The 14,370-nt window shown below is 41.8% G+C and overlaps 1 protein-coding gene across 1 annotated transcript in view; it reads left to right on the top strand.

Moving 5' to 3' along the window:
- Positions 1-419: 419 nt before the first annotated feature.
- quo (quattro) overlaps positions 420-14,370 on the top strand; it is a 30,782-nt gene continuing 16,831 nt past the window's right edge. Inside the window, exons 1-3 of the mRNA XM_070847319.1 lie at positions 420-678; positions 11,645-11,842; positions 12,821-14,339. Of these exons, the coding sequence (XP_070703420.1) occupies positions 676-678; positions 11,645-11,842; positions 12,821-14,339 (1,720 nt within the window). The 5' untranslated portion in view covers positions 420-675. The remainder of the gene's footprint in view (positions 679-11,644; positions 11,843-12,820; positions 14,340-14,370) is intronic.

Genomic DNA, 14,370 nt, shown 5'->3' on the forward strand with positions numbered 1-14,370 from the left:
CGAGGGGCTGGATTTCTGTAGCTCTCTGATGCTGAGCCAAAGGAGTGCGTATGCGTCTGTGTGCCTGTGTGTGTTTACATGCGTGACAGAGTAGGATGTGGGAATGTTTAAATTCTTACATTACATACAGTAACATAGACTTCAGTGACTGTCTCTGTGCAGACTGGCATCCTTTTGTGGATCCGTTTGTGGCATATTGTGTCTGTGGGTGTGCTTGGGTATGTGATAAAGCCTGTGTGTGCTTGAGAGAGAGAGCGAAGAAACTCTGAAAAGCCTCGAGGGGGATTTCCTCTGAAAGGGAAAGCTTTTCTCCTCCCCCTCTCAGACACTCTGTCCTTCCCTCTCTCTCTCTCTCTCTCACCCCCAAACACTCAAAGTAGCCAGAGATTCGAAAAGAGTGAGAAGTGAAAGAGGAGCTAGAGGATCAACAGGCAGCATGACAATTTGCTGATTTCTGTGCTACTCACTCAGACTTGTGGAAAGTCTGTGAAGAATGGGAATGACTTCAGTTACTTTTTGATCAAGACAACTCACTGTCATGTGGATGTACTTCAGTCAGCTGCTGCTGTTGATGCACTAAACATGGCACAGAGTCCAGGGAGGCTGTCCGGAGAGGATTATCAGGACCAAAAATGAGAAAACCCTCTGCCTGGTAGAGGAGAAACTCCTGCAAAGATGGTAAAGACATACTAATGTTTTACAACTGGTTCTAAATCTTGTCTGTTGCTCTCTGTTTTAAAAGTTAAAGTGCTCCACTGACCCAGTAACTGTGAGCGTGAGCCTCCGGTGTGGACAAGTGACTTTGTTTCCCTCTGTGGCTTTGCCAGTAACGTGTGACTGAAGTTTCAGATGTTGTAAGCCTAGTTTACACAACAACAACAACAACAAAAAGTATTTCAATGTTTCCAGCAGCATTTTTTAGTCACACAGCATTAATGTCATGATTCTTTGTTCTCTTTCTATGAAACTTTATCTGCGTGACATACAAAGGCAGCACAAAGCTAATGTGACTCCACTCTTAAAATCTTTTTGTTATCCTGAGCACAGTTGGTGGGACTGTCTCACATCAACAGCCCGCAGCATCTCAAGCTTTTTAAGTGTGTGCACACTGACAAAGAGACAGAGAGAGGCACATTGTCTTTTGTTTCGCATCTTAAAGTCCTTTGAATACTGCTTAATTGATGTGGATGGCACACATACTTCAGAAAGTGGAGAGTGTTTTTGTGTATAACTCATTTGACTGCTTTGCATGTGCACATAATGGAATTCTCCAGTTCAGTGTTTGGCACTTTGAAAAGTTCAAACCAAAGGGCTTTTTACGACTGACGAGGAGGGGTCTAATCCTGGTAATAACAGAAACTAATTAATGACAGTGAATGAGCCACAGGATGGGAACATGTTAGACATTTTCACGATGTGTTTGTTGGAGGATGTGGCTTCTTTGACCTTTTATTTGCTGGTTGCTGCTGCTGTTGAATACATGCAGATTAGGAGTACGACAAATAATAATATGATTTTCAAAAACTGGCTATAAGCGCACATTGTTGGAAAACTTTTATCTGTCCAACATGCTACGTAAATGCAGCGAGCAGAGAAGAAGGATGTTTAAAGGAGTCTAGACTTGGCTGCTTGTTATGATCACCACTGTAGTTTGTCCTCTTTTCACATCCACAGCCACACGTGTTTGACCAGCTTTTATTACCCCAACTGTTTGTTTTACTTATTGCATGACTGGTGTTGTTTTCCTGTGACCACCCTCCAATTTACAGTCATGACCCTGCCGAGTCTAAATTATTAGATTACAGCGCTGTTCATGACCAGGAGTTTCTATCTTGGGTAAACACTCGGCAACAATACAAAATCCAGAGCTCTAGCTCGCTGGTGTGTGTTGTATTTGCATTTAGTTATTGTGTGACAAGCACGACCGAGAGTCACGCATTCACCAGCAAGGTCAAGTGCTTTCTTCAGCCTCGCAGCAGCGTGTTTGTGTTAATTCAGTGTATGGTAAACATGGTGATCTGGTGCAGGGCAGATAGCATTTGCAGTGTTAGTGCCTGCTGCAGCATACAAAATCTATTCAAAGTGAATGCAAATGATCAAAGTGTGTGTGAGTTGCCCTTGGGTTTTGGATGTGCCAAAACATGTTTAGCTTGAGCTTGACAGGTTTTTTTGTGATTCATCTGAAATGGTAAAAATGCCAACTGTCATTAGCAAAGGTTATTTCATAATAAGAAGTGAGCAGTGTTAGATTTAGCTTTCACAAGGCAAACACACACATTTTTGATTATGTTTTTTCTTAATTCATAACAAGGAGACTGATTTAAATCTTCATTCATGCGTTTTGGGGTTACTTGGGTGAAGCACTAAAAGCAGTAAACACAGCATCGACTACAATCTTATAAAGCTGAAATAGGAATGTGTTAGAAACAGTTTCCTAATTAGACATTCAACTGAGACAGAGCAACATTAGTATTCATTTGTTGCTGTATTTGTGTCCATTTAATGAATGTAAGTCCAATATTTGCTATCTGGCTATCTGGCTCTCCATCTGCTAAATGCTCCACTATGTTGACAAGGTAGCCGCTAACTTTGTGTGCTGTTGGGCAGCAAGCATACAGTGGATTTACTACCTGCTGGCTTCATTGGGAAATGTTGCTAATGAGCGTGGTGAGACAGAATTAAAGACAGTGAAGTTGAGTGCTGTAAAACCAAAATAAAGTGCTGAACGGTGCTAAAATTCTTGGTAGAGCTGAGGAGAGCTGCGGAGTCGGGTCATAAATCTCTGTGGGTGTGTGATAACTAGTGACCACCTTTCACACACATGCTCTCATCTGTTAACATATAAATATTTACAAATATAAAAATATCTATCATAGCAGCTTTAAGTCTCTTGAGAACTGATAGCAACACTCACAGACTCTCACGGAACATCGCATAGCTGCTCCATAACATCAGTCAGCTTGTGTGACCACTCAGATACGCTCATCAGTCACAGTGCATTTTTCAGACTCATAGCTTATAGTATGCATGCCCATGTCATAATCTATTAACTGTTTGAAACGCAGTGGACATGCTGTGTGAGAGCATCCACATTTGATTGGCTGACAGTGCATGTGCTGGCCTGGCTTTAAAGCTCCACGGCTGTGTGTGTCTCTCACTCTTTAACAGCCATGGGATAGTCATCAGTAGCTCTCCCCGCCGTCTATAACAAGTCATCACGTCTTTACAGTAATATCGTCTGTGCTCCCTCTGGCAGACAAATAATACCTCCTGCCCACTGCTTCACTTGCTGTGATTTTGCCAAATTTCTACGGAGGCAGACATGGGAACCCGGCACAATAAACTGATGTGAGTTATAGAGAAAATATGTATAATTGCAGACATCTGCTTTGTGAGCCGGGTTATTTCTATTTTTCTTCAGTCAGCAAGTCAAGGTTCTGAGAGTTGTCATGGAGCTGTGAAGCATATTTTCAGTGTGTTTATTATCTCTGTATAACAAAAGTGGGTCAAACTCAACAGAGGCTGTGCAGAGTATTTTCAAAACAGAGCCATGGCCAAGCGTTAGGGAGGAAATGTCTGTGCAGCTATAGGCTGCCTGTGAGGCAGTTTTCAGCATGCATTGTTTCTAGAAACACAATCACTGCAGCATTGCCATTTCCTTCGCAGACTGTGTTTAAAAGTTACTGTTGTGGCTCTTCTGGTTGCTTTTTATTGCTTTAAGAGAATAGCAGTTGTATTACAGCTAGCCCAGTGGTGATGACACATCAATCTCTTATCATAAAAATGTGTTTTTGCTTGCTTTAATTCAAAACCAGCTTAACAACTTCAATCAGATCTCATGAGACGGCTCCCTGTGTGACAAGGCAACACTTACTGGAGGATAAGACCGTCAGTTTTTAGATATTTTTTAACTTGGTTCGACAATACAATGAGTTAAAAACTCAGCAGTAGCTCTCCATCATTATTTTCTGTTTCACTTTTTCCAAATGTGGAGGATGCCATGTAGACTGCTGTAGCTTTGTTTGGAGTTTGGACTATTTGGACTTAGAAAACTATGCAAAGCTCAAGAACGAAGAGTAGCAGATGTCTGTGTTTAGTACATTCTTTATAAACACACTCATATGCTGACCAAATCCCCTGTGCTCGGGTTTACTGGACTTCTCACTGTCTCCCTTTACTTGTATTAGTAATCCTTTTCAATGTCTTGGCCATTTTATCATTGTGAGTTGAACTAGTGCTAGGAGCTATCACGGTGTGTTGCCGCCTCAAAAACAAATCATTTAGGCTTTTTCGTTCGTGATAGTTTGGCAGAATGCGAGCGTGTGGAAGCGAGCTGAGATCCAGCATACTATTTTGTCATGATAACAGGGAGCGGTTCATTATGAATCAGTCAAGACAATCCAGCAGTTGTTACATTCCAGTTTTTGTTTTGTGGCGCACTTTTATCTTTTGGGATTTTGTGTTTTAAAGCCACACCTGTGCCAACTATGAACCCTTCTGCACTGCCTTGTCGCACTTATAACCCAGTCTGATCCTGTGACACTGCGGAAAAATATACTGACCTGGCATGACAGGAAAGGTGACAATCAGTGTTTTTGTTGAGTGCATCCAACACAGTAGTATCCTCAGTTCAGACTGTCATGCAGACATTGCTTCAGAGAACTGTTTTATACATTTTACATTTCATAACATGTGGTTGCCATGAAGGGCAGCGGTCAGTCAGTGTTTTTATATTTCAGGAGAGATGACAGCAGCAACTTAATGTCGGATCCAGACACACTTGGTTGATTGCCCTGCGAGATGGTAAAAGACAGATATTGTCAGCAGCGTTGTTTTGAGACCTCCAATTTACATGGTTTAATATTTCAAGCAAGGCGTTCATTGTTCATTATTTACAGACTGAGAGTCGATTAATGAGTCACTTGTGAAATCAAATCTCAGCTCAGCCTCACACAGTACTGTAGAAACGGGCCAGTTTTAAATTCTTGGATCCTGTGCAATATTAGAACAAAAGGCGAAACCAGAAACTTGACACACTGTTTATGTGGCCTCTTCACTTTCCAAACATAGCAGGAATTCTTGTGAACTACAAAATGAATGAATGAGTGAATGAATAATAGGAAGCCTGCCAAATTAAAAGTCTGTTAGCCAACACACACCAAGTTTACTCCTGGCAGCAGTGACTCTAAGAAATGATGTGGGAGTTTTGTCTTGTAGGGGCCTTTTTATTGGTTAAAAGGATTTAAGATGGCTTAGTTGAATGGAGTGCCCCTCTGCTGAGTTTAACAAGAATGGATCATACACAAAGACAGCACTGTCTCACAGCCAAACAGGAGATACTGAATGTTTACGGGGATCTGGAATAACTGAGAGATATTAGCAACATGTTTTAGATTATAAGATGACTAAGTCTGTGATCTTAATGTATGATTACGATTACTTATGATTGCTCCAAGACTCAACATCTTCTCCCTTTTGGGTTTCATGTGAAGGCAGTATTAGTAATGTATACCCTGCAAATGCATTTATTGTGGCTTCCTTCTAAACCACAAATGGACATGATTCACTTGACATTAATATCCTTTCTTCTTCCCATCATAATTTGTCAATCTCTCATATCCCATCAGTCCTCTGTGTCTGCGCTGTGATTGGCTGTTGTCATGGCTGACTTGGTGGTGTGTCATCCGAGACTCTTGGACATATCTGCATGTCCATGCATGCATAAAAATTCAGGCAGTCTTCAGGATTTCCTGGCAGGTCTTGACTCAACTGTCACTTCTGCTTATGTTCTGGTTTCAGCCCAGAGGCGGAGGGACAGTCCATTTCTTACGAGGATTTCAAGATAATGTGATGACTAGTCAAGACAGAGAGAGACATCAACAAATCCTTTCAGCATGTCGCATCCGGAGCTGTGCCCGTTTAGCTGAAGCTAATCTTCTTAACAATCACATACTGGACAGATTACCTGTTCTAATCTTTTGAGCCTTTGTGGCTGATGACACAGACACACATTGGACATTACACACCTCGACAGCTTGTTTATACTGGGGCTCAAATCTGGGTCCTGACTTTCTTTGGCCGAAGCCCAAGGCAATATGGAGAAACCCTGCAATTATCTAGAGAAGCTCCCAGGGGGCGGACAAGATAAAGAGACAGTGAGCCTTTTTAACAAATGCCTGTTGTCCACACCAGCATTCCAATTCAGGTCAAACAATGACCTTTGTTGGAGCTCTCTCTAGAGTTAAATCACAGGGTACAGTGGGCAGAGAGGGAATCCCCTTGTGTTGGATGTGTCGAGGAGGTGGCGCTGGAATGTGGTGGTCAGCTGCACATTGATTAAACCCCACTGGCTCTGCAGGCCAAGATAAAAGTTCAGGATTTAAGCTTGATTGAATGCTCACTGGCTGATTGTAGAAGTAAAATACCTTGGAAAAAAGGTAACAACTCTGTTTTTGTCAACATAAGGAAACTAGGGCTAGATACTGTAAACTGATACACAGAGAAAGTTATGTATCATAGCGATGTAGGGAAATGGTTGTGTCTGGGTGCCCTCATTGGCCTGAACAAATAGCTGTTTTTGTCATGGGAGGGGCTGTCAAAAACACAAAAGGAATGTTTGAGCTGTAGACAAAAAAAAAAAACAGTTGAGAGACTAAACTCAAGTCCCAGTGTTTGATGGGAAACAGCAGACGTACTGCGCAATTTAAATGGGCGTTACAGCTTCCTGGCATCCTGACCAGAGACAGAATGTGGGCATGTTGATCGAAAAATGTTTTTGTTTATTTTGTAAAATGATTGTACTATATTATTTTCTTTAGTTACATCACCCCCATAACATTTAGCAACACATTACACTGACCAATGTGAACAGAAGAAATCTAGAAACATTTATCAGTTGAGATGGTATAAAATGGCATATTATCTAGCATGACAATGATGCTTAAGTAGCACTGTCAGGCTGTATAATAGCTTAGTGTATAGATGTTCTATATAGATGCTTAGTGGTAACCAATAGATAAACCCAGTTCACCAACATTATAATGCTGTTTTGACAGAACACTGGGAGCTAGCACTGCATTTTCTAGATATTTGGATTATGATCATTAATATTTTATCCCTCCTACAGCTTCAGCATGTTTGTTGTTGCCTGTATATCTTGCACCAATATTCACTTGAGCATACATCTCAGAACGTAGGGTGTATAAAGGCTTATTAAGGCTTTGGTGTACATATGTGCACATATTTGGTGTACAACCTCTTCACCAAACTAGCCCTCTGTTGTCACCATGATTTGGGAGAGTTGTGATAGTACAGATAGAGGAAACAAACACATATTTGGAAAAGAGATGTCCATGTGTGTTTTCATGTTCCTACTGCAGATGCTGAATATTTGCAGGTTTGCCTTTCAGGGTATCACATAAAGTTCATAAAGTTCTGGATATGTACTTTTTCAGATCCAAAATAGCTTGCTTACTGAGCACTGCAAATACTCAGCTATCACGTTTACCCATTGTCCCAGGCCTATCATTTTCTATTCTATTGTCATAAATATGACCATGATTATAACTGAAATGTATGTTTTTAAATAACAAACTGACAGACCCATTCAGGACTAAATTTTGCTTTGTCTCAGAAGAATTCAGGCTGAACCTTTCACAGCTCAGGCCTGTTTGGCATGTTGTCTGGCAGTTTTTCAGATGTAATGAGATACAGAGGAACTCACAACACCGGCAGTTACCCTCCCTACCCTCAGTTCATTTGGCTGGCTAGCCTGTCTGAACCGGGTCCAATCTCAAGGGGTTCTCTCTCATATGAATATCACTGGCCAAACCACCCACAGGGATGAGTCCTAGTCGGGTGAGGGGGGTCGGGGGAATACCTCATGCTTTTCTCTTGCTTTTAACCTCCTTTGTTTTGAGAAGTTTATCCAGGCGTAAGTGTTAGTCATTTCAGCCAAAGTGTAACAAAAAAGAGGTCTAAATCTCAGATGATTAAACTTCTTATTAAATTACATTATAATGTTATTATACAAAGTCACTAAAACTTTAGGTTAAGGTAGAATTGCAGCCCAGGACTGATTCAACATCAGGCTTCAGAGGAGTGGACACGCTCTAACCATTCTGTGGAATCCTTGATGAAATACACAGGTTTCCATCAGTAACAGCACAGATGCCCAACTACACTTGCTCAAATAAAACTTATACAAAGGGAAACTGAGTGTCTCAGGCCTGTACAGTCATTTCACAGAGCCGTGTTGTATTAGATATTAGCTTTGAGGAATACAGTAGAACCCACAGTTGAATAGCTGCAGTCAGTCTGAAACAGCTGTGATGCATTACCAGTCAGGAGCCAGCCTCGAAGGTATTCTGCTCTCCATTTCCTAATCTATTGTGACAGATGTGCACAATCAGAATAAGGAAGCATTCTTTTCTACTGAGGACATGCAATGTCTACAAGAGATACAAAGACTTAGCATAAGTGGTCAAGTATTGATTTTTCACTTCCCACGTTTACTGCTGTTGATCTGCAGCTCTTTTCAGACGGCTGACAGAAGTTGTAGTTAATTGTCACTGCAAAGAAACAAAGTGCAACCAAAGCTGAATGATTTACTGAATTTTTCAGTGAATCATGAAACGACTGTATGACCTTTGTTCCAAATGTTTTTGACTGTCTAAGGTGTTCACATAAGCATTTGTTAGCCACACAGCCAGCACGGTCCCAGTGCTCACCAGTGTGAGGTCTTTGATGCTGCTGCACTTGTGTTTACCCTGGGCTGCTCACTGGTCTTGGTTAGGCCATCAAGCTAAATGAGGAGGGGGCTAAAAACAGACTCCTTTGTGAGGCTGGGAGATTAACACAGCAGGGCTCTGTGAACTGACTGTATGAATAGCATGGCCGCTGTGGTCGGTGGCTGAGACCTGCCGAGATCCAAAATAAGTGTTAAGTCCTTATTTTCAACCGTTAACTCAACATGAATTTTATTCCAGAGACATATAAAAGAACAAAGCTTCACATTTTAATGCACATTACAGGTGCTAAATCATAATGTAGAAGTACTGTACACCTCTATCCAACATTAGACTGTGAAGGGCATATTAAACACCGTTACCTAGTATATACATGTATCTAGATAGACTAAAGTACCTAGAATATTTTGGTTTATGTAGAAAGATGAAGTGTATGTGTGGTAATTTGTAGCCAAGCCAGAGGCACAGCTGTGGGGATGGCAATGTCAGTTGATTGCTATACCATCATTATGAACTATTGGACAGGATGCCATGAATGTTGGCACAGATACAGGATCCATGCTGCCTAAAGGATCTTGAAGACTGTGATTGTCTGATTTTCCACACTCCATCAAATTAATTGTTTGACTGATAATTTGCAAGTAACTTACAAAGGCTGAAAGTCATTGTACTGTAGCTCCAATGTTGCACAATCAAATCAAAAGTACAGTATGTGCATTCCATTGAAATGCCTGGCTGTTTTACTAATCCATATTGACAGCCCTCACATCTCACAACATCCATCAACCATCCCAAATTCATGCCGTCAGGCTGGTTCACCGAAACTGCTTTAAAGATGGTATCTTTTCATCTGAAACGTTTCCATGTGTGTAGCTGGACATCACCCATGACACAGCTGGAGCTAGTGGCTTATCCAATGCAGACGTTTGTGCATGCAGCAAACATTAGCACCAAGTGTGCCACTTGACAGAAAATGGTGTCATTTTACGCAGTTGCATCTTTATGGGCGCTTTTGATGGACCGTCCGCTTTGCCTCCTCTCTTGCCACTTTGAATAAGATCAGACACTTCTGTTACCCGGTCTGTTACAAATGGAGCATATCCTGGCCAGACATGAAACAAGTTTCACATACTCATACTGGGCAGAGTTAATTATCTCCAGATAAAGTGGAAAGCTTTTGATTAGGCTCACGCTGAATCCCCCTCTTGATCCGCTAAATATGACAGTTTTTCATTCACCTCAAAGCTTTATGTTAAGTGGAGAGAATTATTCGTCCTGTTTAGATTTTGGTGAATTCGATCTTTTGCTGCAAGTTCTAGTTTGTTAGAGATTATATTTCCTTTGATGATGCAGGTAGGGGCCCAGTAATAATTCACTGGTCCTAAAGTGCACTCATGCAGGAAATTATATTACCGTTTCTTTTTGTTCCACTTTGAGGGATTTACTACAAGCATGACGAGGGATAAAAGGCCAAGAAATGTATCTGTCCTGTCATTTTGCATCTGCACATATCATAGCCAACAAGTGAAGACCAAATAGACATTAACCTTTGAAATTCATGGCCATCATTACTCATTGAAAGAACTGATGTTCACACACACGTGGCACACGTGGTCACGGTCACTATGAAATGCCATGGTTGACCTTAGCTGAAACACAAGTACCAGCACACAACATTTAATCGAAAACTTGCATTTGCCCAAAATTAACAAAAGTGTAGATATTTAAGATGGTGTAAACATAAACAGCAGATGATAACTGGACTCCTTTGAGGACAGGTGGTGACTCTACAGTCACTGTGAAATTTGGTGAATGTGTTTAAAGGTTGGGAAACCACAAGCGGGTGAACTCAATAGCACGACTCGAGACAAATGGCAGATAAGGTAAAAGTCTTTACTAGCAGATTCGGTACACGGGTAGGCAGTCAGAGAGAAGGCAAACAAATCCAGGAGGGGCAAGGCAGAGACAGAGTCAAAGGCAAGAGCAGGAATTAAAAAACCAGGAATGTAGTACACAAGAAAAACTGCTGGAACACTTGTCACGGGGAACGAAGACGAACTGGCACAGAGGACAGGGGAGACACAGACTAAATACACTGGGGCAGGCAGGTAAGGAGACACAGGTGGAAGGGTTGGAGGCACTATCAGTTGTGGCGGGAAAACACACAATGGGAGGAAGTGAATGTACCAGAAACGAGGGGAAAGGGAATGAAACCAAAATAAAGCAGGAAATAAAGAAGCAAGAAGGGCAAACAGCAAAACCCAAGGACGGGTCATGACATTTTCCACTACTTCCACTCTAACAACTATGCATATTCATATTTCCAGTCAATTTAGAATTAATCTTGCTGCAAATGAGATCATTAAAAAGGCATTCAATAAAGATTTAAATCATGTTCAACACCATCAAATAACTGCAAAACCAGGATTTCAGTTTGAGGGAAGCTGTTTTAATTATGTGAGACAAGAGGGCTGTACTTGAAGATTTATTCTGTCTGAATTGAATATTTTATTGTCGATGTGCCTTGGTTGAAAGGTCAATACAATTCTCATTTGAAAAGAATGTGCAGATCACACCACTCCTTAACTTACTTTTGCAGTGGTATTCTTGAGAAATTTGTGGTAAAGTATTTTACTTTGATCTCTGCAATTACATACAATAGATTTAATTTAGTTTATTTTTCTTTTTTCTCAGACAAGGAGTGTTTTGTAATTAAGTAAATCTGTATGGTCTACATATGTAGCCCCACAGTACAAGACAGGATAAAAACTCATTGCTCTGACAGTATTGGCGTTTTTATATGAAATTGTCTAACAAAACCAAAACAAAACAAACCAGACCATAATGTTATCACACAAATCTCATCACACCGATCATCGTCTCTTCTTGTCCTCCAGAACCCAGAATCTCTGGACGCGTCCATCCAGAGTGCCCTCTCTGCCCTCTTCCCGCCTTTCGAGGCCACGGCGCCAACTGTCCTCAGCCAGCTGTTTCGCACCATTGAGGAGCGTTACCACGGTGATGCCTTACACTGCCTGCTGGACTTCCTCATCCCCTCCAAACACCTGCTGGAGAGTGTCCAGCAGGCTGCATGCGTGAGTATCAACACATTTCAGTCCATACAGCTGCACACACACATATTTTCTCCTCTCTCTTAGAATATATTGCATGTACTCACATTTTTTGGTTTCCGTTAGATGCACTGGACACCTACGAGACACTTACTGTATATATGCAATTTGCTGCTCAGTGAGAAAAGGTTCTGCTCTTTACCAAAGAGTTTGAGTAGCAATGAGATTCAGCTTTGAAAATCCTTTAACATATTAAACACATTATTTATAGCATACAGACTTTAATACAGCTGTAATTAAATATACATGAACAGTAAATCTTTGCACAGTTAACAACACCAAAAGATTCAACAAGGGGATAGTTGGGGTGGTAACCGTGTGAATTGTTAGATTTATAAAGGCCAGCCTGTACAGTTGTATGAGTATTCGAGTCAAAAATTGTTCTAACAAAGGCAGAACTCAGTCATATCTGAACACACGTACATGACGCACATATTGTTTTACCAGTGACTGTGAATAAACATCCATGAATACGCTTAGACATCTGAGACTTAGACTCTTTGTAACTGCAGAACTTGCTTGGGAACTTGCGTGTTTTTCTTCAGTATCAAAGTAATACAGTAATAGTTGTCTGTACATGCATGGCAATATTGCAACAAAGAACAGGGCTGTAGCTGACATTGTAAATCACTGACTCCATTGCAACATCAGACTTCCTGTTTACATCCCCTGTGCCTGAAATGAAGGGAATCGTTTTTCCAAATTAAATAACTAATCTAATATTAACTTTTTTAGGTTGCACTGTCAGTATTCAATTTGACATTACTAAGGCTCAGAATGTCCCATTCATGTTGTTCTTATATACAGTGACACCCTTGTCTACCCATATACAGTGTCCATATACAGTTTGGGGTGGTGGGGATGTTGGTTGTTAGATGATACATTTAGATGATAATAAATAAAAGATGTTTGCAAATTAAAAGAAAATCCCTTCTCTCCCAGGCTGGATACTCTGATGTGGTTTTCCGCTGTGAGGGCTGGCCTCTGTGTCTCCATGACAAAACCGTCATCCAGTTAGCACCCGTGAACCCTTTGCTGCTGCGTCCTGGAGACTTTTATCTACAGGTGGAACCTTTCGGGGACCAGGCAGCTCGCATTGTCCTCAAAAGTCTACTGGAAGAGGGGTGTCGAGAAGTGGAGGAGACCCCTATCCCAGAGACTTCTTACCCCTGCATCTTCACTGAGGAATGGCTGCAGGACATCAATGAAGGACGTCACGGGACTCCTCTGTCACGTTGCTTGCTTTGCACAGATCAAGGCGTGATCAAGTTGCCCTGGGCTAAAATCGCCATCCCAGAGTTTTTAGACAAGCCTAAGATCATGCCCACTTATCGGGAAGCTCCTCCTGAACCTAAACAGATCTCAGTTCCCTCCCATTTTAACTCCTCCACCCTCCCGTTGGAAGCCATTTTCCTTCCTTCAAAAGACAGGATGTCAGCATCTTTGAGACCTGGGGACTGCTCTTCCAAACTTGTCAGAATGGACCATGAAAGACGAACTCCCAAATCATACTCCAAACCTTTAATGAAACCTGTGGGTTGGGTTTCTCCTAATACCTGGGACAGTCGTAACTATCGAGAGATTGAAGGTGACTATGTAGACCTGGTGGATATTGCCAAAGAGAAGGACAGCCATCCAAATCCACCCAATTCACTTTTGTTCAAACCTCTCAGACCACCTCCACCTGTTCCCTGTGGTCGCACTCTTCAGTATGCAGAGAAGCCTTGTACACCGTGCAGCCAGAGACGGCTGGGGTATGAGCCCACTGATCAAGACTTGAAGTGCAGGTACAGAGACTCGTATATGGCAGCACTGAAAAACCCAGTCACTTTTGAGAGGGGAAGTGTAGACCTCCTGGCTGCCCTGGAGGAGGCCAGTCTCTGCGAAGGGGAAGAGTTAAGATCCAAGGGTACATTTGACACTCAAACAGATGAACTTGGAAACTTGTGTAACCACTGTAATAAACCCTTGATAAGTAATGAGCTCTGCCAGTATAGACACTGTTGTGAACCAACACCAGAAAACTTTGGATCTCGTCTCAAAGACCTTCCTACAAATTTAGAATCAGAAAACCTTATGAAGGAACCACCCATGGGTTTGAAAACAACCCCTGGCTTGAGGCACAGTGATAAAGTCCAGGCAAAACTTATTTCTCACCAATCAGAGCATAATACTAGTGTGCATCCAGGATCCGATGTGCTCTTGGAGAACTGCGATGGCGAGATTAAACGACATCAGAATGTGGAAGTTGTGAAACCATCAGGAAAACACAAAGTTAAAGTGAGGTCTCTGTCCACCGTGTCAGAGACCTCTAAAGGGAGTCCACTTCTCTATAAACTCAACAACAGGAGTCACAGTGATATCTGCCCTGAAACAATCACCAGCATAATGCAGTGTAAGAAAGGTGAGCTGTTGGAGCAGGTGACTCAGAAGCTGGAGAGACGGAAGTCCCCCAAAAAAGGTAAGCAGAGTCTGGCTGAACATTCAAGCAA

The sequence above is a fragment of the Pempheris klunzingeri genome, chromosome 2, assembly GCF_042242105.1.
Source record: "Pempheris klunzingeri isolate RE-2024b chromosome 2, fPemKlu1.hap1, whole genome shotgun sequence".
NCBI lineage: Eukaryota > Metazoa > Chordata > Actinopteri > Acropomatiformes > Pempheridae > Pempheris > Pempheris klunzingeri.